The sequence below is a fragment of the Melanerpes formicivorus genome, unplaced genomic scaffold, assembly GCF_026170545.1.
Source record: "Melanerpes formicivorus ecotype bairdi unplaced genomic scaffold, bMelFor1.0.p_v2 SCAF_3, whole genome shotgun sequence".
In the NCBI taxonomy this organism is placed as follows: domain Eukaryota; kingdom Metazoa; phylum Chordata; class Aves; order Piciformes; family Picidae; genus Melanerpes; species Melanerpes formicivorus.
Window position 1 is genome coordinate 32,978,847 of NW_027142355.1, and position 27,599 is coordinate 33,006,445.

The 27,599-nt window shown below is 42.0% G+C and overlaps 1 protein-coding gene across 2 annotated transcripts in view; it reads left to right on the forward strand.

Annotated features, from left to right (window-relative positions):
* PDZRN4 (PDZ domain containing ring finger 4) overlaps window positions 1-27,599 on the forward strand; it is a 278,600-nt gene that overhangs the window by 202,409 nt on the left and 48,592 nt on the right. For both annotated transcript variants that reach the window (XM_068170212.1, XM_068170214.1), the window contains exons 4-5: window positions 18,283-18,536; window positions 19,973-20,075. In XM_068170212.1, the coding sequence (XP_068026313.1) occupies window positions 18,283-18,536; window positions 19,973-20,075 (357 nt within the window). The remainder of the gene's footprint in view (window positions 1-18,282; window positions 18,537-19,972; window positions 20,076-27,599) is intronic.

The following is a 27,599-nucleotide window of genomic DNA, read 5'->3' on the forward strand; positions in this document are numbered from 1 at the left end:
CTTGATAATCCTTGAGGTCCCTTCCAACCCTGACAGTTCTGTGTTTCTGTGGCTGACTAGCCTGGGCCTGATGTAAAGGGAAGGACTTGATGGGAAGAAATGGCTGGTTGTCTGCCAGGCTTTGAGGGCAGCTCCAGAAGTGCCCTTTGAGTTTGCTTCCAGCCTCTTGGGACAATGCTTGCCCCATAGACCACACATCTCCTTTCTGGCAGCTTCTGAAGGGCTCTGTGCTTCTTTCTACCCAAACAACAGTGGGTGAAGTGAGGATACTGAGTCCTTTTTTGGTACTCATGCACCTAATCTACTGATCACACATGAGGATGTCAAATGAGACAGCATTGCCCTCTCTGAGATCACAGTGTTACAGGCTGCTCCAGGTAATCCTTCTTTCTCTCGGTAGAGCCCTGTGACGTACTGGATGTGATGGCTTGCTTGCAGCTAATTTCCACTCACTGAGGCAGGTATCAGGGAGAAGTTGGAGATTAAGCATGGCTTAAATAGAATAGCCTTGCTATTTCTGGGTTTTCCTTAGGCTGAATTTTGGAGGGGGAGGTGGAAAAGGGAAAAAAAAAGGCATGTTTGGGATATGTGATAGCACTGGTATGCTGGCACGTGAGAGATGTATGATAGCACTGGTTGTCTTAACAGTATTTTAGTGAGACTTTGGCATTGACAGCTAAGTGTGCTGGCATTTCCATTTGATGCTAATGAAAGCACTTGAGGCCACTATGCAAATTCTTTCCCACAAAAGACTTCTGTGAAAATCTCCATTAAGGTTTGTCTCCTATGTATGTAAATACTGGATTTTCACAGAATTTGACACCTGCAGATCCTGTTCTCAGGTGTTTTGCTTGTTGTCTAACAGTATCAATAATTAACTGCAAAGCAGTCACAGTGATAGACCCATGAATATTGACTTGCCGGGTTTATTTTTAAAGTGTTTGCCTGATAAAGCTACCTGTGACATTCCTGGATGGAATCTCACCCAATATTTCCTGTCTCTTGTGCAAATAGTAGTCAAAGAATTTTCTTTATCCTGAGATCTTAGAGAAAGACCTGAAAGGTAGTGGACAAAATGGTTTATATTTGGAACAAAGAACAGTGCTACAAGGGTTGGAGACCTGCAGTCGGGTGGTTTGCTCTCAGATGTGGAAGCTGGCCAGATTTCCCCAGTGGCCTGGCCTTTCTGCCACGGTTCCATGTCAGCAACCAAGCCCAACAAGTGTCAGGGTGAATTCAAATAGCAGAATTGATTGCTGGGAATGATTTATGCCTGTCTGCCTCTCCTTGGGTGGGGAAGGGTTTGTTTAAATTCAGCGCTGCCATTTTGAACTGTCTTCAGACATTTCTCAATTTATTGGAAGTCTCTGCTTCTCAGCTATGGTTCTTTTCACCAATAACTCTATGCTGTGACATTTTACTTAACTGGCTTGTAAAGCCAGCTTACCATGAAAGCTTAAAGGAACCTGGTTTTCTTTAAGAATATATAAATCAACAGTGACATGAAAGCTACTCACAAGCCCTACATGTTGTGGGTTGTGAAACAAGAGCTTATTTGATTTTAAATTTAAGAGGCACATATGCATTTCTCCAGTTGAACCTTCCTAAAACATAACCTTTTCAACAAGTAAGCTGAGAATAAACCCACATATGAACATCTAGAATTAAGACTTGCTTGAAATTTGCACTTGCCTACAGTATATCCATCCAGTTGCAAGCTGATGCTGCTCCTCCCTGCCTGCTTCCTATTTAAAGTACAAACCATAGTTTTATAACCTGTGATGTTGCCATGTCATGTTTTGGTTTCTGTGAGTATAGAACAAAATGGTTTTGAACATTTTAGAATATAAGGGAGTAGACTATTTACAGTTGCACAGGACCTAAAATGATCAACTGCCTGACCAATTCAGAGCTGACCAAAAGTCAAAGCATGTTTTTTAAGGGCAATGTTCAAATGCCTCTTAAAGACCATCAGGCTTGGAGCATCGACCACCTCTCTAGGAAGCCCATTCTAGTGTTTGATCACCCTCTCAGTAGAGAAATGCTTCTTAATGTCCAGTTTAAACTGCCCCAGGAGCAGCTTTGAACCATTCCCATGTATCCTATCACAGGATACCAGAGAGAAGAGACCAGGAGCTGCCTCTCCACTTGCCCTTCCCAGGAAGTTGTAGAGATCAGTGAGTTCACAGAATGCAACAGGTTGGAAGTGACCTTCAAAAGACATCTTGTCCAAGCCCCCTTGCAGTGACCAGGGACATCTCCAACTAGGTCAGGGCCCCATCAAGTTTGGCATTAAATATCTCCAGAGTTAGGGCCTCATCCACAACTCTGGGCAACCTGTTCCAATATTTTACCACTGTCATTGTAACTCACTTCCTTCTCATGTCTAATCTAAATCTGCCCTGCTCTAGATTAAAAGCATTGCCTCTTGCCCTACTGCTACAAGCCCTTCTAAACAGTCCTTCCACAGCCTCCCTGTAGGTCCCCTTCAGATACTGAAATTATAAGGTTGCCCCACAGCCCCATTTTCTCCAAGCTAGACAAGCCCAAAGTTCTTATCAGCTTCTCATAGAACATTCTTTCCAGCCCTTTCACCAGGTTTTTTGCCCTTCTCTGGACACATTCAATGACCTTCACATCCTTAAAAGGTGAGGTCCATAACTGCACACAGCAGTCAGGTGAAGCTGTACCAGTGCTGAACACAGTGGGCTAATCGCCTCACCAACTGGTTATACTGTATTTAATGCACCCTCAGATGTGGTTTGCTCTTTTGGTTGCCAGGGCACACTCCTGGCTCATGTTGAGCCTATCATCAACCAGCAACACAAGATCCCCTTCTGCACAGCTGCTTGCCAGCCACATCCTTTCCTGATTTATACTTGGACACAGAAATGTTACATTTTGCCACAGTTTCTTGCCTCCCACTGAAGAAGATTGCAGAAGTTGGTGTCAGTAAACACTAGAAGGTGGAAGTCATGATAAGATGGCAAACACAGCAACTTAAAATATCTCAGCCAGGTTTAATTAAGAAGTTCAGTTGAGGAGTGTTACTTTTCAGTGTTGTTGACTTTGGTGAAATGAGTTAATGCGTTCAGGAACTTCATTCTTGCGAATACTTGTGCTGTTTTCACAGCTTATTAGATACATTTCTACACAGACAGCTATTACCCACTCATTCTTTTATAAGCACATACAGAACCTACATCTCCCTTTGTATATAATTTGTCTATTCCCTGCAGAAGGTTTTGTGCACCTACCACTTCTCTTTTAATGTATTATTTCTTCTTTCACTGGTATGTACCTTTTTCTTCTGGAAATATGGTATAGTTTTAAAAAAGAAAGCCACATTATTAAAGGATTTTATTCCTGAGACAAGACAAAGATGACATTGCTCTTGATATTTCAGTTTGCCATGGTTAAAGTATTTTCATTATCTAGGCCATAGACTTTATTTTCAAGCGTGTCTATTGTAATTCATATCCCCTTATAATTAATTGTCTAAATTATCAGCATGCATATATAATCATTATTTTTACTGCAGCAATATCTAGGAGGCCCTACATACTTTGGGGCTCTGTGGTGCTTGATACTGTATAACCAAGACACAGTCCTTGCACCTAGGCCTTTTTTTCTAAATAGATGAGTACAGGAGGTACAAAGTGCGGATTGCAGTATTTTTTTCAGGGCTTTTATTACAGTATCACAGTGTCACAGTGTAACTAAGGTTGGAAGAGACCTCGAGGATCATCGAGTCCAACCTATCAACACAGACCCCATGACTAGACCATGGCACCAAGTGCCACGTCCAATCTCCTCTTGAACACCTCCAGGGACAGTGACTCCACCACCTCCCTGGGCAGCCCATTCCAATGATGAACGACTCTCTCCGTGAAGAACTTTCTCCTCACCTCAAGTCTAAACCTCCCCTGGTGCAGCTTGAGACTGTGTCCCCTTGTTCTGGTGCTGGTTGCCTGGGAGAAGAGACCAACCGCTTCCTGGCTACACCACCTTTCAGGTAGTTGTAGAGGGCAATGAGGTCACCCCTGAGCCTCCTCTTCTCCAGGCTAAACAATCCCAGCTCCCTCAGCCTCTCCTCCTAGGGCTTGTGTTCAAGGCCTCTCCCCAGCCTTGTTGCCCTTCTCTGGACATGTTGCTGATATGTAAGATAATCAAAAGCCTGTCAGAGAACCTCACTGCATATTAAAGAAAAACTGTTTTGCTCCCAACAGGAACAATTGCTCTGTTCCTAATGTTAAAAGTATTTTCTGCTCTTTATGCTAAACTGTACCATCTGATGTCAGTGGATGGCAATTGAAAGCAGCAGGAACTGCTCACATATATCCAAAGGCTGGGTAATAGTCCAAAAAGTTAATCCAGAGACTCTTCAAAAGCTGCTTGGATTTCAGTAGTATTTGTAGTATTGCAAGGCAACGGTACAAATCCAATTCATACGCTGTATGCTGTGGCCAGACAACTCTGTGGTCTTGGCTATGAGCCCTGTGTCAGCTCCCTGCTGCATTTCTTATCCATTTGGTCCTTAACAGCCTTGCTCTCCCTTGGAGAGCTGGAGCAGCAGCTCTAACAGAGTCTTGCTGTACACCTGGAATTGCCTGGGAAAAGGAAACTGATGAATGTTGTGTGAACTTCATCAGTAATTGCTTTTTGCTGATCTTTCACAGTCTGTTGCAGGATGAGCCAACTACTTCATTCTCTCCTGAAGCTGGTATGCAGGGGACAGTCTCCATGTGTAGACTTTGTGCATGGGAAGCTTCCCTTTAGTAGGTGTTATATATGAAATCTGTAAAAGAATGGCTGCTGCTGCTGACACTGCAGAGATCAAACCCAAGAAGACAAAGGAAGTCAAAGGAGCAATAGAAAGATAAGGGAGGAAAGCTGAAGAGGCAAATGGAATAAAGGAGAGGAAGGAAATCATGAGGGAAGGCAGAGATGTGATGAACGGAAGAGACACTCTGGAAGGAAGAACAGACATAGAAACACTGGCAAGGAAATAGCAGCTGTAATTGATTTTTAGCCAGGAAGTAGCTGCAGCTTTCACTGCTAAAGATATGTACACAGCCATGGTGCTATATAAATAATGCAGAATTAAGCTGCTCTTAATATTCTCATCCTTTACTGGTTTGCTGGCTAAGAAAGCTGGCAAACTTTAGAAACATCAACTTAGAATATTTCTGTGTTAGTGCAGTAAGCCATCACTTACTAGAAAAATAATCTGACGTGACTAGTCTGTAAACGAGAGTGGAAACAGATGAGAAGCAAAAGGGAAGAAACAGGTGCAAATATGTTTCATAAGATCCCTTTTCTATGGATCTATATGTAGTTTCTTTGTGTTCATGGTGTGTAATGAAGCATGTCAGGGGAGACCTTAGTGCTGTCTACAACTACCTGAAGGGAGGTTGCAGCCAGGTGGGGGTTGGTCTCTTCTCCCAGGCAACCAGCACCAGAACAAGAGGACACAGTCTCAAGCTGCACCAGGGGAGGTTCAGGTTGGAGGTCAGGAGGAAGTTTTACACAGAGAGAGTGATTGGCCATTGGAATGGGCTGCCCAGGGAGGTGGTGGAGTCACCATCACTTGGAGGTGTTTAAGAAGAGACTGGATAGGGTACTTGGTGCCATGGTTTAGTTTATTAGATGGTGTTGGGTGATAGGTTGGACTCGATGATCTTGAAAGTCTTTACCAACCTGGTTAATTCTGTGTTCTGTAAACTTCACTATACTCTCTTACTGTCCCAGCTCCCATGGCTGAATGAATTTAAATATGTCTAAGCTTGCAAAAAATACTTAGTCCTGTAAAAAGTTGGGAAGAATTTTTGGAAGTACTGTTGTGCCAAAATAAATTGCCAATATGCTGGAGTAAAGCCATGAAAGTCAGTGGAGAAAAACAGTGTCAAATTAGTGTTGAGACAGCATGAGACAAAAATGGAAGGACCCTCCAAGATTTATTTCAAGAAAGGAGGAGCCTTGTCTGTTCATTCAAGAGCAAAATTAAAAGAGAGATACAGTGAGAAATACATGTTAAAGCAGAGCAAGTCTGTTGTAGGTTCATTAATGAAAGGCAAGCACAAGTGCTTTTAGGGAGCACTCTAACCTTAGCTTTCACGTGCTTGGCACGCCAGCAGGCCACTGGGTAGCTATGTGGCAGTACCTGAGAACTACACAGGTTTCTGTCAGGGATGGGATCAGGCTCAGCACTCTGACACAAGGTTTATCACTGCTGTTTTTCCAGCATGGAATGCACATAGAGCACCCTCTTAGCCTGCACTATCAGCTGCGCTTCTCTGCAGCTTTGCAAGAGCTAAGCCCTGTGGTGCTTGCTGGTGGACATGCTGGCAGATACGTGCTCCCTTGCTGGAACCAGGTTTGAGGTGTGCAGGGGAAGCAGGCTTTTGGTGCTGGCACCAGAGTTGGCATCAGGGCAGTGAGTCCCATCTGGCTGCCTGCGCTGCCGCAGACATTTTGTCCTGCTGTTGCTCAGCTGGAGTAGGCAGGAGTTAGTCCTCAGCCCTTGGAGAGCTTTAGCTCTTGCTGTGCTACCTTAAATTGAATTTAAAAATAAAAAATAAAATCTGCCTTGTGCTTAACTGTGTCTTGAATGAGGAATTTTAATAATGTGCCAACAGCAGCAGTTTGGAGTCTCTTACTGAGGAAAAGGTCACTGTGCCCATAAGTTATCCTAGCATTTGATCAGTGGACTCCTTTCCAAAGACTTTAAGTCTCATTATTCACTACTTATAAAGTCACTCGAGATATAAGAAGTCTTTTTATAGTAATGAAAGAACCCCCACAATTAGCCAGAAGGCAGCCATCTATCTTTTTAAACTATTCACTTCAGAGGAGACCAGGAGTTTCAGGCGTCTGTACGTGGATGAATTGTTATGACAGTGATAAGTGTAACATTTGTGAGGCAATACCAGCCATGGGTGAGTTCATGGAAGGCTGGGAGTTTTTTAGAGGTGAAAGAGAGACTTTTTCTTTTGTTAGTGAAATGTAGAATACGATTCCTTGAAAAGGAGAATTTACAGAATTTACTTTATTTACAGCATCCTGAAACCTGCCATTCAGCATCTTCCATTATTCTGTAGGCATTGCTGATGATTAAAGAATGTTGTTAATTTGATTTCTGAAAAATGTAAAGGCAACTCCCTTTTGAAGTGCCTCTTCTCTGAGAAAAATACCTACCTTGGAAGAGAAATTGGAGAATGAGCCTCTGTAGAGCATAGACATTGAAGTTCACAGGAAAACAGAGCATTTGGTGTAGAAGCTTAGATTAAAAAATCATTTGTTCTGAGTAGCCACTCTGGCCTTTGATTGTATTTTTCCCCACCATCAAAGGGTTGCTGTGTATGGTAGAACTTGTGAGAGATTTATATAATATCCACAAATCCAAAAAGCTTGCAATGTTTAATGTAACAAATGATGGTCTAATTATATCAAGGAGTAACTCAACTTATTTTATGCATGCCACAGCTAGTTTAGTCTTTATTGCCCTCAGGCAGAATCTTAATATCATCAGAAAAACTGTTTGTCAATATTAAAAGCAATTTACATAGTAAATACACTACAGCCTTGTTACATCACCATCTGGGTTAGCGTGCTGGTACCAGGAGGTGCTGGTAAAGGCAGACCTCACAAATGTTCAAACTGTCCAGCTGTCACCGTGGGAGGATGACACGTGCCACCATTCCCTCCCTGTGTGAAGGGGACAGGTTCAGTGAGAGTGCAGTGGGAGATCTTTGTGGAAAAGTGTTCATGAAAGGAAAGATGGAATTGGTAGGTATGAGATAAAGGAGACCCCTGGGGTGAAAAGAAGGGTCCACACTGAGAAAAAAGGCTAAGTGCAAAGAGCAGATGGCCTAAGAGAGAGAAGGGACAGACCAGAGATGGCAAAGCAAGTGAGAGGAGAATGAGACTTGGAATACCACAGAACCAAGGAATGACAGGGATTGGAAGGGACCTCCGGAGATCATCTAGTCCAACCTCTCTGCTGAAGCAGGTTCACCTAGTGCAGGTTACCCAGGACCACATTCAGGTGGGGTTTTGAATATCTCCAGAGAAGGAGACTCCAGGCAGCCTGACACAGTGCTCTGCCACCCTCAAAACTTTCATTAGGTTTAGACAGATCATCCTCTATTCCAGTTTGTGCCCGTTGCCCGTTGTCTCTGGGCATTGAAAAGAGACTGACCTCTCTCAATCTTCTCTTCTCCAGGCTAAATAGCCTCAGGCTTCTCATCCTTTCCTTGTGAGAGAGGAAATAAAGCCAACTATAAGAGGATGCAAGAGTGATGGCCTTAGCAGCTAGTAACAGACAGATTGATTGAGCTAGGAGTGTAACAGCTGCTTACAAATGCATGTCTACCTATGCTTGTATCCAGGGAGCTCCCTATGAAACTAATGCATTGATTCTTAAATTTAATTTGGTGTTTTCATTTCACTCTAACACAAACCTAGATAATTGCACATTGTAGTACATTCTCTCTTTTGAAACTCAAGTGAATCTCTTCTGAGCTCTGAGCTGAGCTTTCTGAGCTGTTCTGATGTTATTGAGCATTAAAGGACTTGAAAAGACCTTTGTGAGATGTGCATTGCTCTAACACACAGTGAGAAGATGGAGGGGATATTCTCCCGTTATGCAGACGGCCAGGACTCGTGTTATGAAGGGCAGGAATTGCTGCTGAAGTAGTGCTTTTAAAATTGTTGGAGCAGGCATAGTTATCCTGAAGATATGAACTGTAAGGTTTTTTTTGGAAATATGTTCCAAGGTGAGGATTTTAGGTCTGTGAAGAGACTTTAAGCATGGGAATGTCAGGTGTCACCTGGGACGGACTTTTCCATAAACCATTTGCATGCCTAACCCAGTCAACTGGGAGCAGGGTATAGGTGTGCATCCAGAGTGGTGGTGAATGGTGCCACATCCAGCTGGCGGCCAGTCACTAGTGGCGTCCCCTAGGAATCAGTGCTGGGCGCCGTCCTCTTCAACATCTTCATTGATGATCTGGATGAGGGGGTCGAGTCAGTCATCAGCAAGTTTGCAGATGACACCAAGTTAGGGGCAGATGTTAGTCAGTTAGAGGGTAGAAAGGCTCTGCAGAGGGACCTCGACCGACTGGACAGATGGGCAGAGTCCAACGGGATGGCATTCAACAAGTCCAAGTGCCGAGTGCTGCACTTTGGCTACAGCAACCCCATGCAGAGCTACAGGCTGGGGTCGGAGTGGCTGGAGAGCTCCCAAACAGAGAGGGACCTGGGAGTGCTGATTGACAGCCACCTTAATATGAGCCAGCAGTGTGCCCAGGTGGCCAAGAGGGCCAATGGCATCCTGGCCTGCATTAGGAATAGTGTGGCTAGCAGGAGCAGGGAAGTCATTGTGCCCCTGTACTCTGCATTGATTAGGCCGCACCTTGAGTACTGTGTCCAGTTCTGGGCCCCTGAGTTTAAGAAGGACACCGAAACACTTGAGCGTGTCCAGAGCAGGGCAACAAGGCTGGGGAGAGGCCTTGAGCACAGCCCTGTGAGGAGAGGCTGAGGGAGCTGGGATTGTTTAGCCTGGAGAAGAGGAGGCTCAGGGGAGACCTCATTGCCCTCTACAACTACCTGAGGGGTGGTTGTGGCTGGGAAGGGGTTGGTCTCTTCTCCCAGGCAACCAGCACCAGAACAAGGGGACACAGTCTCAAGCTGCACCAGGGGAGGTTTAGACTCGAGATGAGGAGGAAGTTCTTCACCAAGAGAGTTATTGGTCATTGGAATGGGCTGCCCAGGGAGGTGGTTGAGTCACCATCCCTGGAGGCATTCAAGAGGAGATTGGATGTGGCACTTGGTGCCATGGTCTAGTCATGAGGTCTGTGTTGATAGGTTGGACTCGATGATCCTCGAGGTCCTTTCCAACCTTAGTTATACTGTGATACTGTGATTTCCTATACTCAGTACCTTATAGGCAATTAGGCAGTCAGTAAAGTTGGGATTTAAAACCCCAAACTTCCTCATAAAGGTGTGTACCAGGGGGAGAATCTTTAGTGATTTCTTTGCTTGAAATGGCCTTGATGTTTCTTTCAAAAAGTTGCACCTGATTCAGCACACAAAGTTTGGGGAGCTGCTTCTAGTAGTAGTGGGTTTGGTTTAGTTAGAGGTGACTGGGTTGAGAAGGCAAAATCATGGGGAAAAAGATACTAAACTAGAGTTTGTATTTGCTGGAGAACCAAAGTTGCAGAAGAGGAGAAGAGGAGGCTCAGGGGTGACCTCATTGCCCTCTACAACTACCTGAAAGGTGGTTGTAGCCAGGAAGGGGTTGGCCTCTTCTCCCAGGCAACCAGCACCAGAACAAGGGGACACAGTCTCAAGCTGCTCCAGGGGAGGTTTAGACTCGAGGTGAGGAGGAAGTTCTTCACCAAGCGAGTCATTTGTCATTGGAACAGGTTGCCCAGGGAGGTGGTGGAGTCACTGTCCCTGGAGGCGTTCAAGAGGAGATTGGACATGGCACTTGGTGCCATGGTCTAGTGATGAGGTCTGTGTTGATAGGTTGGACTCGATGATCCTCGAGGTCCTTTCCAACCTAAATGATACTGTACTGTGAAGCACTTCTGTATTAGTTACCTTGCTGACTAGTTTGCTGTGGTTTCCTGTGGTTGCGATGAAACCTATTTATCCATTCTCAGTACGTCTACCTGGGGCACTTTTTCCAATCCAGTTTTAAAATCTTTTGAATTCCTTAGCATAGCTTGTTACACAGTACCTCCAAGCAGTGCACAGCTCTTTGCTGGGGTCTTTTGGGTATGTGTCATGTCCTTCCTAGAGAGGAGTTGCAGCTGTCAGACCTGCCCGCATATTCACTGATCACGGTGGATAACTCTGACAATATGAAGCATCACCTGGAGGTCAGTTGAAAGAGAGGTGCTTTTTTTCTGACATCTGCTGTTTAGATAGTGAAAATTGCTGAGAAGTCATTGGGCTGTCTCCCTCTGTAAGGAAGCTTCACAAAATAGAAAAACATACATTCCTATGTTTCCCCACTTCTGTGGCATTTATTTTGTCATGGTTAGATTAAAACTTAGCCACAGGCGTTTCAACCACAGTACCTGTCTGCTAAATGCTGGGGAAGGGAAGTGGTACTGGTTGTGCAAGACACACAGAAGGCTGCAGTGCTGGACATTGCCTATATCTTTTCAGTATTGTTGGACCAGCTACATAAGAATAACAAACGGGACAAACCTCAGCTCTGTAGATAGTGGAGATGTGATTCTCATTACAAGCCTGTGGTTCAGCTTGAAAAAAGCCTCCAGAGCCTGCATCTTCAGCAGCTAGTGTAGCTTTTAGGAGGGGTAACAAGATTTCATGGTCAGAACAACAAAGGATCAAGTGGGAACAACTGTTGCTTAACTCATCTGGCTAAAGAAGAGGAAATGTTGTTAACCACCATAATAAAAGTTGTCCCTTTACCAAACTTGCATGAACATTGAGATAGTGGGTTTGGGTAGTGACTGAATTTGCTGCTTCTCAGTTTAACTTACTGAAGAAATGCAGTTTAGTGCTGAACTGTAATCTTAAAGGTCAGGGTGCTGAGTGCCCTTTCTCTAGATAAGCTATCACATTTGCGTTAGCAAAAGAGTTGCACTGTCCTCTCCAACGCATGTGTGACACTGGTAACTCATAGTTTCATAGTTTCATAGTTTCATTCAGGGCTGGAAGGGACCACAAGGATCATCTAGTTCCAACCCCCCTGCCATGGGCAGGGACACCCCACAGTAGATCAGGCTGGCCAGAGCCTCATCCAGCCTGCTCTTAAACACCCCCAGGGTGTCCTGTGCCTCTGTGTCCTGCTTGGAAATCCTCACAGCTGGTGGGCTTCAGCAGTGTAAGTTTTCTGAGTTTGTATGTGCCAAAAGCTCTAAGTCTGGGAGGGAAGTGGTATTGCTTTTTCTGTGGCTTGCAGTTAGGGAGGGCTGAAGTTTAAACAAAGGACTGGTCAAACTAAGGGTCAGCTTGCCAAGCAAGGATACACCCAGGGTGTGGCAGCCTGGATGTATTCAGAGTGAGGGATTGGAGGTGAAGAGACTACTGTGATGAGAGCAGATTTAGCACCTGTCGGGTCAGAGACATCTTCTACATTGGTGTTGAAATCTCCTAGGACAGAGAACCTTGTGTTAACTCCAGCATCACGTCAGATAGCATCTTTATCATTTTGCTGGAAAACTTCTGTCTGGACATCTCTGCTCTAGCAGAATACTCTGGTTATTCTTCCATTTTCCTTTACTGATTAAATGGGGAGTCTCCAAGGATTTAACTTCAGCAGAGCAGATCTTAAATTTCATCTTACATATGCTAGGTATTTGCTGAGGATAAGAGGTTATCTCATGTGCTGCCAATGTGTCCTTTTGTGATGGTTGCGTTCAAATGACTGCACTTCTTTTTTCTCTTAATATGGAGGAGGTAAAGACTGCAAGAAACTTATCAACACATCTTGATTCAAAAATTCTGGCCAGCAGTAAAAGAAATTATCAAGAGCATAGAAGTGTTAGGAGACAAAGGTATTTAGTTTCTCAATCACAGGCACTGAACTCCTGAAAGCAGTCTTCACTGAAATTTTTTTTTCTTTAAGAGCTCAAAGCACAAGGATAACCTAACAACCATTTACCTACAGCTTTTATAGTCACTGTTTTATTATTTAGTCCTGTCTCTCCTTCCTTCTCTGTTGTCCGCCTCTGTGGGAGTGGGAATAAGCCTAAGTACAGTGGTGCTGGCATTAGAAGTGGCAGTTGGCCAATGATTTGTGTCTGAAAGAGAAAGTCCATTTTGCTTGCTTATTTTCTGCTGATGATGAAGTTTTGCATGTGGCTGGATTTAGAGGAAGAACCCAAAGTGGATGGCCAGGATCCAGGCAGCAGCTACTGGTCACTCTGGGGGAGATGTTGACAAGTGGCCCAGACTCCACAGTGTGTCCAAAAGCTGGGCAACAGTGTTCATTAAACAGAGGCTTAATCCAACAGGACAGGAAGATGGTTTACATGAGAAAAGATATATTCTTTACTTAACATTCACAACTTGCTTGTGGATTAATTAGCCCATCTGCTACAACAAATGTATTCCCGTGTCTTTGTGTTGACTGTTAGAAGTGACTGATTTCTCTATCCACTTAAAATAGTACCCTGGATTCCACTGGAAGTAACCTTTCAGAGGCAAGGAATTTATTTAATCATACACTAAGAACCTGCTAGTGGCTTGCTGTAAATAAGTGCTCCGCTGTCTACGGCTCCCAGGATAACCATACGTGAGTGTTAAGTTGGGGCATAATGCAGGAGGCAGAAAACCTTTAAGGAATCTACACGAAGAGAGCTACCAATCCCATCTGTAGTATTTGATTCAAGTTTTAAAATAAATTATCTCTTCCCAGCCCCAAGTGGGTAGGACAGCTGCCAACATAGAGTAATTCAGATATAGATTTTCTTTTGAGAAAGTCGGCGTTCGTAAATTAGGTGACCTTTATGCAGATCGACAAAGTGTGTTGATGAACTTCAATTTGAACAAGTACTGAGTGTCTGAAGTGCTTGCATTTTGTAAGACACCAACATAAATGAGGGAATGCTTTTAAAGTCTTTAAAATGCATTTAAATTAAAATAGGTTACAGTATCACTGTATCGCCAAGGTTGGAAGAGACCTCGAGGATCATTGAGTCCAACCTGTCACCACAGACCTCATGACTAGACCATGGCACCAAGTGCCACGTCCAATCTCCTCTTGAACACCTCCAGGGATGGTGACTCCACCACCTCCCTGGGCAGCCCATTCCAATGACCAATAACTCTCTCGGTGAAGAACTTTCTCCTCACCTCCAGCCTAAACTTCCCCTGGCACAGCTTGAGACTGTGTCCTCTTGTTCTGTTGCTGGTTGCCTGGGAGAAGAGACCAACCCCTTCCCGGCTACAACCACCTTTCAGGTAGTTGTAGAGGGCAATGAGGTCACCCCTGAGCCTCCTCTTCTCCAGGCTAAACAATCCCAGCTCCCTCAGCCTCTCCTCAGGGCTTGTGCTCAAGGCCTCTCCCCAGCCTTGTGGCCCTTTTCTGGACACGTTCAAGTGTCTCAATGTCCTTCTTAAACTGAGGGGCCCAGAACTGGACTCAGTACTCAGTTCCTAGGATAAATGAAAAAGTATATATTTTTGTGGGGTTTTTTTTTTCAGATTTGTGTGATTTTAAAATACTGTTGTTCTTCAGGAATAAAATTTGCATGTAAGTGGCATTGTAGTTTCCTCAGAAGAAAAGTATTGACTGATGTAAATAAACAAAGCTTCTGGTTTAAAAAAGAAATTTAAAACCTAATAGTATTTTTTGTACACTATTCAAGTATCATTTTGGTTTGCTGATACAGGTCTGTGATAGAATGGTCAGCTTGTGCCAAAACCCATGTGATTCAGCTGGGATAAAGATAACGTGTTTTATACTTGAATAGGAAGCAAAAAAAATGATGCAGTGCTATGTGGTATTTATTCCCAAGCATTTGCTTTTAGGAGAAGCACCATATAGTTATCCAAAACTGTAAAAGTATTAGAAGGGTTTGGGGAGGCCAGGAAAGTAATCTTTCTGCCTCTAGGGCCTTAGGAATGAGAGTTACGCAGTGGGACTATAGGATGCTCTTGCTACAAAAACTTCATAAACTGTAGAAAATTGTGTCCTTGATAGGATCTGACTTCGAAGCAAGAAATGAAGCAGAGACAGTAACTGAAGGATGACTAGAAGACTCCAGCTTGAAGCTTTATCTTTAATTGCCTTTAGATGGGTCTGAGTCTGAGCACTCTGACAATGTAACTTGCGATATTGGAGAGGGTTTGCAGCAGCTCACTTCTTGGGGAAACATTTTATTTTCTTATAACATGACTTGTTCCTTGATTGTTCTGGCCCTTCTTCTTACATACCTCTGTTTTATTCCAGATAATGCTAACATAACCAAAGGTTGTAATTTGATTAATGGTAATTTAAACAGCGACATCGTAACATTTTTGACTTTAGTCATCAGACAAACCGTGTATAAGCATTAAACTTAGGTGTGCAGGCTAGTTACGCAGAATCACACAGAATCACCCAAGTTGGAAGAGACCTCCAAGATCATCAAGTCCAACCTGTCACCACAGACCCCATGACTAAACCATGGCACCAAGTGCCACGTCCAATCACATGCTTTCCCATGTACAGACCAAACAGCAGCAGCAAGGCCAAATTTGTCACACAAGTAGCAGGGCCATGAAAACTGGAGCAATTTCCAGAGTGTGGCTGATCGAATTTTGGCACTACAGAAAGATGCAAGAGTGAAATCTAGTAAAGGCAAAGCTTTTATTTGTGCAGTTTTAGGTGCCTGTTTAGCAGTTTCAGTGGAAGAGAAACAGAAATGGCATGAATAAGAGAATAAAATGATCTCTTCTTTGCAGGGCCCATTCAAGCACCTGTACAGACAGGTGGGCACAATGAGCTTCTAAAAGGGGAAAAAGCCTCTCACTCAGGGCCACTTCCTTTGTTACTGTGTGTATTACTTGATCACAGTCTAGGCTGCAGTGATACGGTGTTTCTTGGAATCCCAGGCATTCAACACAGGGAGTCCTGATCTGTTTTATATGTTGAAATCTGTTAAAATACTTTCTAGCCTTCTCATGACCACATACAGCATCAGGGCTAGCTAGAAAGAATAAATGATCTTTGTGTTGGTGGCTACACTGTGGTGTAGTTATTTTGTGCATCCTCTTGAATAATGTCACTATGGAAATGATACTTCTTTGGAAGCAGTGTCAGTGGAAAGCTAGTTCTGCCTTGTGCTTGAGCATGTCCTCTGGAAAGGTATGGAGTTAATATATACATATAATTAATGGTCAATGGTATCATAGCCATCCACATAAATGGATGGTACTATGGTTACAAGTGTTGCCTCCAATATGACAACTGTAATAGCAAATTATGAGGATGATCAGAGGGCTGGAGCACCTCTCCTATGAGGACAGACTGAAAGAGTTGCGGCTGTTCAGTCTGGAGAAAAGAAGGCTCTGAGGTGACCTCATTGTGGCCTTCCAGTATCTGAAGGGGGCCTACAGGAAGGCTGGGGAAGGACTTCTCAGGATATCAGGTAGTGATAGGACTAGGGGGAATGGAATGAAGCTGGAGGTGGGGAGATTCAGACTGGATGTGAGGAGGAAGTTCCTCCCCATGAGAGTGGTGAGACCCTGGAATGGGCTGTCCAGGGAGGTGGTTGAGGCCCCATCCCTGGAGGTATTTAAGACCAGGCTGGATGAGGCTCTGGTCAGCCTGATCCTGTGTGAGGTGTCCCTGGCCATGGCAGGGGGGTTGGAACTAGATGATCCTTGTGGTCCCTTCCAATCCTGACTGATTCTAAGATTCTATGATTCAAATGTTTTTCCTGACCAGCTTTAGAATGTAACTGAAGGCTGCTGAGTGGCTTTTTTGAATTTGCTGGTGTTGTTCTTATTCATGTGTTTTTCTTTTCTTACTAGAAACTTTGAGGAATTTTTTTTGTTTTCAAGAAATACTTGCAGGTAAAAATCAGCTATGGAGTCTGTCCCATTCCTGGGGAGGATTTAATTTTAGATCATTAAGCAGAAGCTTTGCAACTTCATTGTCTATACAACACAGATAATTTGGGCATGAACTTGTAGTAGAATCCTGTTTCTGGTTTGTATCCAGCGTACAGATTTTCCCAGGAATATAAACTTTAATCAAATTTTGGTACTTTTCAGTACCAAATCACATTTCTTACTAGAAAACTCTGCCTTTATACCACTGTTAAGGATCTTCTCATCTCCACAGCAGCTCACAACAGTTAGGTCAAGTGCAGCAGTCAACAGCACTCTCATTGCTCTGAAAATGGGAGAATGGTGTTTTCTGTGTAAGGATGTTTAACAGCCCTGTCCAAGAGCTTAGCTGCTGACTGACATTGACAAATGAGATCTCACGTTTTGTAGTGGGTTGATACATGGGATTTTTGCCCTAATCACCTGAATTTATGTGAATTTGGAATCACACAAGACAGAATCACAGAGTAACAGAATGCTAGGGGTTGGAAGGGACCTCCAGAAATCAAGTCCAGCCCCCTGCAAAGCAAGACCACCTAGAGCAGGTCACACAGGAACATGTCCAGGCAGCTTTTGAAGATCTCCAGAGAAGGAGACTCCACAACCTCCCTGGCCAGCCTGTTCCACTGCTCTGTCACTCTCACAGGAGAGAATTTTTTTCTCATGTTGAGATGGAATTTCCTGTGATTGAGTTTATGTCCATTGTTCACTGTCCTGCCTCTGGGCACCGCTGAAAAGAGACTGGCATCATCCTCCTGAGAGCCACCCATCAGATATTTGTAGGCATTGATAAGGTCCACTCTGAGCCTTCTTTTCTCCAGTCTAAACAGACCCAGGTCTCTCAGAGAGATGCTCCAGTCCCTTAACCATCCTCATAGCTCTCCATTGAACTCTCTCCAGCAGTTCCCTGCAGCCTTGTAGTTACCTTTTTAAATACCCTCAGACTTCATCTAGACTGGGAGGAATTTGCTGCGTTGCATGTAGCAGAAAGAAACCTTACTGCAGTCTTTAAGTTTTGCCAAGCTATGCTGCATTTGCAGCATAATTTTGTCTGGTTTATTATTAATCTCTTTGTAGCAAATTATTTCTTCAGTTTGTTTGCTTTAGATTTCTCTTTTTTTTTTTTCTTAGAAGAGTGGCAGCTGGCTGTGTTATTCAAATCTTCCTATCTTTGGTCTTAATGATTGTATAATGGGCATAGCAAATAATAAGTCACAAAACATTGAAAATGGCTCTTGTTTCTTTTTAGACATCAAATACATGTTTATTGACATCTGCATTAATGACAGTAATGTGCCAGAAATCCTTCAGAACAATGGCATGCCACAGCAAATGCCACAATTGAAAAGTGAAAGCACCCCTCCTTTTTTATTTGTATTTTATGAGGTAAATAAAATAGCCTTAGAGAAATCATTTCAAATGTCCTTTTTAAGTGCTGATGTTTCTCTGCTGTGTTCAGCTTCCATGGGGTCAGCTCGGGAAGAGTTCAAAACACTTCTCATTTCTTGTGAAGATTAAAGAATTTATTTTCTCCCACCAGCTTTATCTTCCCTCTTGCATGGATGCCAAAATATGGTCCAGCCAATGTCAGCACATGGTTTGATGTACTACAGAAATAATTAGTCCTCCTATGGTTTAACACCTGTATTTTTTATGCTATTGTGAGTCACCTTTGTCATCCTTTTTTTATTTTGTTTTGTCTAGGTCAATGGGAAGGACCTCTCCAAGGCCACTCATGAAGAAGCAGTGGAAGCTTTTCGCAATGCCAAGGAGCCCATTGTAGTTCAAGTTTTACGGCGAGCCCCAATTAACAAAGCTCATGGTAGCTCTCAGGATGTTCGGCTTGTAGACGCCAGCACTCAGACTGACATCACTTTTGAGCACGTTATGGCCCTGGCCAAACTAAGGCCTTCCACACCACCAGTTCCTGATATCTGCCCTTTTTTACTTTCAGACAGGTATGGTTTATCTTCTGCTGTTTACTTGTGAGATTGAGGCATTGCAGTGGTAGCCTTCTCCTGAAAACATCTCAGGAATGCTTTAAATAAATGATAAATGTCATTTAGAACCACTGTCCCCTTCAGTGACAGTTTACCTAAACTCTGTTCATAGATGAGCACTACAGGAAGGAATCTAGGCTATGTTTACTTTGTGTTCATGTGTTTGTTCATCCAAAGACAAGCTCTAGTCAAGAGGAAAAACACTTCTGTGTTTTGAAGTAGTGAAAAGGCTTCTTCAAACCAAGAAAGAGCTGTCTTGTTGCTTTCCACTCTTCCAAATATCTTACCAAATAAACAAGAAGTTGCATTATTTAGTTTAGAAGTCTCCTTATCAAAAAGCTAAATAATTAAAAAAAAAAATAGAGATCAAAAGTACAATTTCACCTGTCACAGCAAATGATGTTAATTAAATTATCCCTCAGTTGAATTCTTTGAAACAGAATTGAATGCAAATACCAGCAGATGCTGATGAAACTGCATTGTGAGCTTCTTCCCCTTTGGACTCAACTCATGACTAATGCCATCTAGTATGTGCTCCTTGCCCTCTACCTATAGCCAGCAAAACTATGACAGCCCTAGAGCTTTCCCACTCACTTCTTAGTAAGCCATGCATTACTGGAAAATTGAGATGTAGCTCTATTTTTAGAAGTTCTATGTAAGATGGTGGTATCTCAGATACAACTTGCTAGCCAGATGCTGGATTGATACTGCTGCACAGCTAGGAACATGTATATTTTTGAGTTGTTACTGGATATTATTAAACTGTGTGCTACTGTGGATAGGGAAGAGTTTCCTGCACATGCTAAGACAGATCCAGACTGGGTGCTTCATGGGTGGGATCCAGCCTTGGGTCTAAGTCTGTAACTAAGTGCATACATTAAGACCTCATTCTTTGTACTCCAAGCAGTTGTCAAGGGTTAACCACTACACTGTTACTTTCAAGTGTAGTTATTCATGTGTACTTCACCAGCCTGTTGTCTCAAAACTTTGTAACCAGATAAATACTGAGTTGCTCCCAGATACCTTTAGGAGCATGATAGGTTGGACTTGATGATCCTCGAGGTCTCTTCCAACCTTAGTTATACTGTGATACTGTGATAAGGGATCCCAGATTGCTGCATTTAAGTATTTTGGCCCCGAACACTCTTTTAAGAAATCACCCTGTGTAAGTCTGTCAGAAGATGAATCCAGCAAAAGTAACTCAGTCAGAGCATGAGTTTTTGATAAGAAAAGAGCCCACACTACTTCATACAGTGCCTTGCAGGCTGTAAGGCCATTCAGAGTAGCATTCCAGAGATGAGAAAGCTACAGAGAAGTGTGTGTGTGTGGTTATCACTTTTTAATTTAAAACCCACTATTTTCTCACCTAATATTGTTCTCTTTGTTCAACATAGCTGCCATTCTCTTCACCCAGTGGAGCACGAATTTTATGAAGGTAATGAGTATCTTTCCAGTCTGCCTGCTGATGCAGATAGAGCAGAGGACTTTGAGTATGAGGTAAGATCACTGACACACAGCAGCCTCCCTTTATGTTATTACAGATACAGTATTTGCACAGCTGCTAGCAGGCTCCTTTGAGAAAAACAAGAGTGGGAATACTTCTTAAGAAATTGGCACCAAAGTCTGTTTTATTTTATACCTGTGTAATGTCATAGGCTTTACTGGGGTTAGGCTACGCATGAAATGTGAAATGCAGAATTCTGCAGTGGGTGGCTACATACAAGTCTAGGAGGCTTATTAAACGTGTTCCCTCTTTATGCAGTGGAGGCTCTAACTCAGATGTTTTGCTTTTGCAGTTATAACACTTTATAGCAAGCCTTTCCAAAATAAAAAAAATGGTAGCTGGAAGCTTAACTTCTTTCCCCTCCCTCCCTGGTCCCTAATTTTAAGGATTAATTGGTCTTGTATCTCATGCCTTAGTGGTCACTCTTCCAGCTACTTGGGTGTGTACTTCAGTGTTTATAAGATCAGGCTACAACTTTCACAATTAATATAATTTCTATTACTTGCTCTTCAATATTTGGCAGTGTAAGTATTGTAATTATGAGAAACTGTGCCACAAATCTCCCATTGCTCTTAATGTGATTTACACTCCAGTGACAAGGCTGGATGTGTTTCTGAGTCACTGGAAAATCATTATGTGAGGCTTCCCAAAAAGATAACATGATTGGTGATGCTGCTCCTTTGTTAGATTTTCATTTCAATATCTAAATAGTCTTCTTGTCAGCCAGTCATTATCTTTTCATGTTTTCCACTATCATCCACTAACAAAATATTTGTAGGGACAGGCATAGGAAGCAGATGGTTCTTTTTGTTATTAAACAGTGTTGAATCTTTGCTTAAGTTCAAGTTAACTGTATTTTAAATAAGTGATTATAAATAATTAAATATCCTCAATACAAGATTAAAAATATCCCATCCTCCTGTTTGCTTTACCTTAAGAAATCTTTTTGAGCTTTCATATAACTGGTTGACATTTAGAAATGAAATGAATGGCAAAAGCTTCAGCAAATATGCAGGGTGTTCACTTTTATTGTGTCTTTAGCAGCTAAAATGCTCTATCGCAAGTCATTTCTTCCGGCAGCCTGGGGAATATGAAGTTCTTCCTTTAGGAAGCAGAAAAATCAAATAACATCTACTTAGTGAATCTCAATCAGAGCAAGCAAACTTTTATTTGAACTCCTCAAAAAATCATTGCATGGGGATTAGTGAAATCATTATTTTGCCCTATGAGGAGAGGCTGAGGGAGCTGGGGCTGCTTAGCCTGGAGAAGAGGAGACTCAGGGGTGACCTTATTCCATTCTACAACTACCTGAAGGGGGGTTGTAAACAGGCAGAAGTTGGTCTCTTCTCCCAGGCAGCCAGCACCAGAACAAGAGGACACAGTCTCAGGCTGCACCAGGGGAGGTTCAGGCTGGAGGTCAGGAGGAAGTTTTACACAGAGGGAGTGATTGCCCACTGGAATGGGCTGCCCGGGGAGGTGGTGGAGTTGCCATCACTGGAGGTGTTCAGGAGGAGACTTGACAGGGTGCTTGGTTGCATGGTTTAGTTGATTAGGTGGTGTTGGGTGATAGGTTGGACGCGATGATCTTGAAGGTCTCTTCCAACCTGGTCTGGTCTATTCCATTCCATTCCATTCCATTCCATTCCATTCCATTCCATTCCATTCCATTCTATTCTATTCTATTCTATTCCTTCCCAGTTGGATTTTGGTGTGATGCGCCACAGCGCAAGAGTCTCAGAACTTCAGTTCTGTTTTGTCTCCCCATGCGTAATATTATACTAGATTTCTCTGTCAGATATGTTTGTGTATGGTACTCATTCCTTAAATGTATTACAAACTATTTTCCAGTAATATTTAACTAAGTTACCCATTTCAGAATCTAGAAATTATATTTTTTAAAACATTTTCACTCTTTAGTCAGAATATCAGTGACATATTAAAATATCAATAGCTTTTAGAGTAGCTATGTGGTGGAGCCAAGTCCTTCTTATGACCATTATTAATCCCTAATAATAGCTGGCATAAGTCTTGCCACAAAGGCAAATGCTTGGGCTGCTTCTCAGTTGCTGATACTGTCTATTAATCACACCATCATCGTCATTAATTTACTGTCAACTGTGATTCAGTTGCCCAAGGCAAATTCAGTAAGTGACTGAAGTAAAATGTTTCATGTGAAATTTAAATAGGGAAGGAACTGTCTAGCTCCTTTGAGAATGCATTCTACTAAATATGAAAGTGTTGAAAGAGAAACAGGAACATCTTGGAGCCTTCAACTAGCTGAGTTCTAAGTGTGAAAGACGTTGCAAAAATGTAAGCCTGTACAATAATATCACGATTTAGGTTACTTACTGGTTGTATTATCTGTTATTCCAGGTCCTTGTAAGATGTTATTAAGCAGCTTTGCTGTAACTGGGTAGCTGGAAAAATTGAGAGCATTGTCCACACACACATGCATATATACACATATATGTAAAAATAATTATTCTCATAAAGGACAGAGTCAAAAGAGATTTACTGGCTTCTGTTGCTGTTCCAGAGGAAAAGCCAAACCTGGGGGTTTCAGAGAGGGATTGAGGCAAGACATTGAGCAGAAAAAGCAACATCTTACTATTTCCTAGGAATGGTTTGTAAGTGAAGAATGGATCATTTCTTAGCCTGGAAAACCACTTCAGTGATCCCACCATGTCAGCATTAGCACTTTGAGAGTGAAGAATGCAGAATGGTAACCATCATGTTAGTTTGCCTGTGTCTGCTAACTCCAGCTTTAATGTGTGCAAGTGTTGGTGCTGACAGATCGAGGCAGTATTAAGACCAAAATCTAAAAGAAGGTGCTAAGGGTTCATTTGACCCCATTTGAAATTATGAGGTATTCTGATGCTCTTCACTTGAGATCTTAGAAACCATTGAGCTTACTTTAGGACTGTTCTGCTCAGACAGTTAATGCATGTCACTATATCAACATGAGGCATATGCGTGGCGAAATCGTTCTGTGGTCAGTTTTTATGAAGCCTTTTGTGTCCAGACAATGAAAAGATCAGAGGTCCTGCAGGAAACTGCAGCAACAAAAGATCATAGATAGTATCTTGAGAAAAAGCCATGTGAGATTTTTCTCACTTGATGCCTCTGTGAAACTTGAAGAGTGAGCTAGAAGTTACACACATGCTGTTTTGATTCATCCTATACTCTGGAAAAGAGAAAAGAGAATATCTGGAAATGAGAAGATTCATATGGAAGTTGTTTTAGTCCATCAGTATCTCCTCCTAAGCAGAGCAACCCATAGTGCTCTGAAGGTTGGTGAATACCTCAGATCAATACTTTAAAGTTCACATTCTGCTTTCTAGACAAAGGGACAGATTTTCAGTCAGAATAAGGAAATGTGTGTTGAATGTAAGTGCTAATTTATGGTTATGCACAGTTGTTCATTTGAATGTTTTTATAAGTATTTGTGATCATAAATCTGTTAACTGTAAATGTAGATTAGTCCTTTCAGTTTTCCACTGGCCTCATCCAAACCCACTGAAATTGCTAAGGTTTCCTATCAGGCTGAGCATTTCTGGATCAGATGCTGTCAGCTCTTTTCACAAACTACTGAAGTGGGCCTTTAAGAGAGAAAAGCTAGGAAAACATTGGCCATGAGTTTAGTTTTGTGTAGATCTCACTAACCGCTTGAAACTTCCACAGGGGAGAATTTTGACCTGTTCTCTTCATTTCTCTCAGCATCTCTTATGCAGCTGATGCAATGCAGGAGTAACACGCTGGTTTATTTTTTCAATTACCCTTCAATTCCACTGTGATGAGGAATGTATTTCAGGTGCAAACTCAAATTCCCTGTTTCTGTGACATAAGGCTTTTGAAGTGATTGATTTTATTGCTATTTTTTTGGTAGAACAAAAGGAGGAGTAATTTGTTTGGATTATCAGTCTAGTGAAGCTGTTTATCTGAATCAAGTTACTTGAGCATGCAAGTGCCCTCGTGGGCCACTGAAGAGTGGTATCAGGTGATGTTCTGAAAGGTCCACCACTGCTGCAGTAAGCCAAGAGAGACCTGGTTACCCCATGAATTCATATTTAAGGCCTTTTCAACAAATGGATTATTTAACCAGTAAGCCAAATAGATCTGTCTATCTTGTAAATACATATTTAGGGCCTTTTTAACATGAGGATTACTGAGCTGATAGCCTGTAACAGCTCCCTTTAGAGCTCTGATAGCCTGCAAACACCCCTCCGTGAGCACTACAGGCACTTGCAGCAGTACAATTGGAGCTCCTGCTTCAATTGCTAACACCTGAATAAACAGTTTTTATGGAAACAGCTTCCGTGCAGGCTGCCAGCTCATCCCATAGCTGCAGTCCTGCTCTTTTGTTTTGTTCCGTGATGAGTGTTTCTGTACAGTGAAGCTAGCACAGAAGATGGATGTGTGACCATCAAAATAGAAAATATTTCTTAGGTAAGAGTTCTCCAGAATTTCTAGCATGGAATTTCTCTGCAAAGCTATTAAGCCATGTGCTTTATTTAATAATATAAAGAAGTGGGAGAGATACTGAAACCTTATTTTGGCAGGGATCACTTAAGCCATGTTGAGGAAGGATGACAGTGATGTGAAAGGACAGAACCATTTTAATGCCTCTGTGACTTGCTGTCAAATTGTACTTGTTTCTTCTGTGTTCCCTGCTGTGATTGGATTGATTTTTTTCCCCAAACTTCTTAAAATTTGGGATGAAATGTAAAAGACCTTCTAGCAAATAAAATGCAGTTTTTTAATGCAGCAACCACCAGATATAAGTTGAAAGAGAAGGCTTCAAGAAGTAAAAATCATGATAGAGATGTCAGTGTTACTATGTTAGAAAGACGGACAATTTGTGTCTTTCCATCATCATCAGACCTGGCTGGGGCGGTAAGGCAAATGTGGAAAGGCTTGCTAGTAAGTGTGGTGTAGGTGTTGAATGGAAAAGCAGGTACTTTTCATCATGTGCCTTACCTTATGCATCTGCCTTTGTGGTGGAGGTACTGAGCTGACAGCTCAGAGCAGACTTAAATAAACTGGGACTTACTGTATTACCTTTTTTTCCTGGTCATCAGCCAAATCATATATGAATGCCCCATAGTTTAGAGAGATTTTACTGACACCATTATTCTGATTTTTTTTTTTTGTGGCAATTCTTAATTAGCATCTGCTGTTATCAGAAATATCATGAATGAAGCAAACAGGTGGGTGTGTGTGCCTGTCATTTGTGGGCTTGGTTGTTTAGGAGAGTCTTTCTGGTTTGTGGTAGCTTGGGGTGGTTATTTTTCCATTCCTACCTGTCATATGATAAAAATCTAGAGGGGGGAAAAAAAAGAGGCAGTATTTTAAAGCTATTAATTGAAAAGCCTTCTGGGCAAGTAAATAGATTAATAGAGTTGTTTCAACCAGACCTGAGAAAACAGTGCAATGATTGAGGCTTCTAAATCCCTTCCTCAAGATTTTTTTCCTTTTAGCTCAAAAGGAGTTCTGAGCTGCTAACACAGCCTCTGATTCAGCTCACTGTTACTACAGACTAAAAATGGGAAAGATCACAGTTAGAATGGAAATGTTACACTACAATGTTTTCCTTTCCTATCATTCTTTCAATAGTATTGTCATTGTATAATAATTAAGACTCATTTAGCACGCCTTTGGCATACTGTGGCACAAGATGATGTATTTCACTGGCATTTTTATTTTTGTAATACCTGGGGTTTAAGGTCAGCATAATTTACACACAGACAATAATAAATATGTAATTTCTTCCTAACTGTGGCAAATAGGAGACTCTAAATGAGCAAAGGAACAGTAAAAGGTAGTCCTTTTCTTTTACTTTTCATCTGTCTTTTAAGAATTGAAGTCACTTTTCAAGTATAAATTCATTTACTCTTCCTCTGAATTTCTTCAGCATTACTGTGTCCTGTATTGCTACAGGAATTCACAAGCAGGTGAACTAAGGACAGTCATATTGAGTGACTTGCCAAGTCAGTCAGTGACAGAATTGGCAGTAAAGGCAAGGAGCCTTTACCTATAATGCATCTCTCTTTTGGCCTTAAATCACTCTTCTTCCTCGCTAGTCATTGGATCATTTAGATGGAAGAGAATGTAAGGATAGTTTCTGCCACAGCTGTTTGTTAATTTTGAGTGTGTTACTCTAAGTCATCACAAAATTCTGACATTCCAAGCAGATAAAGTTGCTGTCATCTCACCTCCCCTAAGTTATCAATGTCCCGGTTTAGGGATTTGAATTGTGCCCATAACTACAGAGGATCAGGGGAAACTGGGGAGAGAAAGACACAAAACTAACATAAGCAAATTTATCAGAGTTACTGCCATTTATTGTGTTGTAAAGCAGGAGGGAAATATATCAAGTCAGTGATACTAATTTTGTTTCATGATTTCATAAAACAAATACAGGGTCACTCTGCACTTCACCTGAGAGCTAATAAAAACTCTTCCTTGTTGTCAGACCTTATGTTTTCCCAGGAAAATGAAGAGAAGTGAACTTAGCTCAGCAGCACTTTGTTGTTGGGCAACATTACAACATATGGTTTGTGTTTTTCACTCAACAAATAAAGAGAAAGGTGCTGGCAATGTTATTTTATTTATGGAAATCTGTGAGTTATAAAACTTCTGATTTGGATAAATGCTTTGTTTAGACAGTTTCTATACCACATACCTCTATCTATGCTTTACGGTGAAAATGTTACTAACAGTCTTATTAATGCTGCTTTTGAAAGTTCATATATTCCATGTCTTAGAGACATGAATTCTAGCTACACAGACAAAAGATGGGAGAAAATAATGTATTTTTACATGTTCTTTTAAAAATAACCCAAGTCATGTTAACCCAGCTTATTATAACGTTGCAGTTTTAAAGCTTGGTATCCTAGGAAATTCACGAGCACAAGAAGCAGGGGCTGAATCCCCATCACAAGAGGAAACCTCTTACAAGAAAATGGACTTTAAACAAGGTTTCAATATTATGCATGCTGGGCCTTCAGAGGAGAAATCAAAAAAGCAGGAGAGATCTTTTCTCTGGAAGTTTGCTTTTTTATTTAATGAGGCATCTCTTCAAAGAGAATGTGATAGTCATTCCTGGAGGGCATGGTTTGGTGAGCAGGAATACAGGTGAAACTGCATTGTGCATCAAAAAAGCAGATGATGAGTTTGCCTTGTGTTTCATCTCATGATTTCATCAATCTATACAAGTGTGTGTTTGGGGGTGGAGGACATTTCTGTGTGCAACAGAAGTTGGAACAGCTGAGACTCAGCATGGTTATGGTGCCCATAGACCTCATTTTGGTGCCAGGAAAAGAAAAATGTATTTTAAAAGTCATTGCCTATCACTTCATGCGCTTGATTTATAGGCACGTGTGTGTGATTAAAATGTGCATATTTTAACTATACATATTTTAATATGTCCATATCTCAAAGTAAACAAGAGTATGGATGGGGTAGAATTTTAGCTTGCTGCTTCCTAAGAATTTCTAATTTTACGAGAGCTCAAGTTT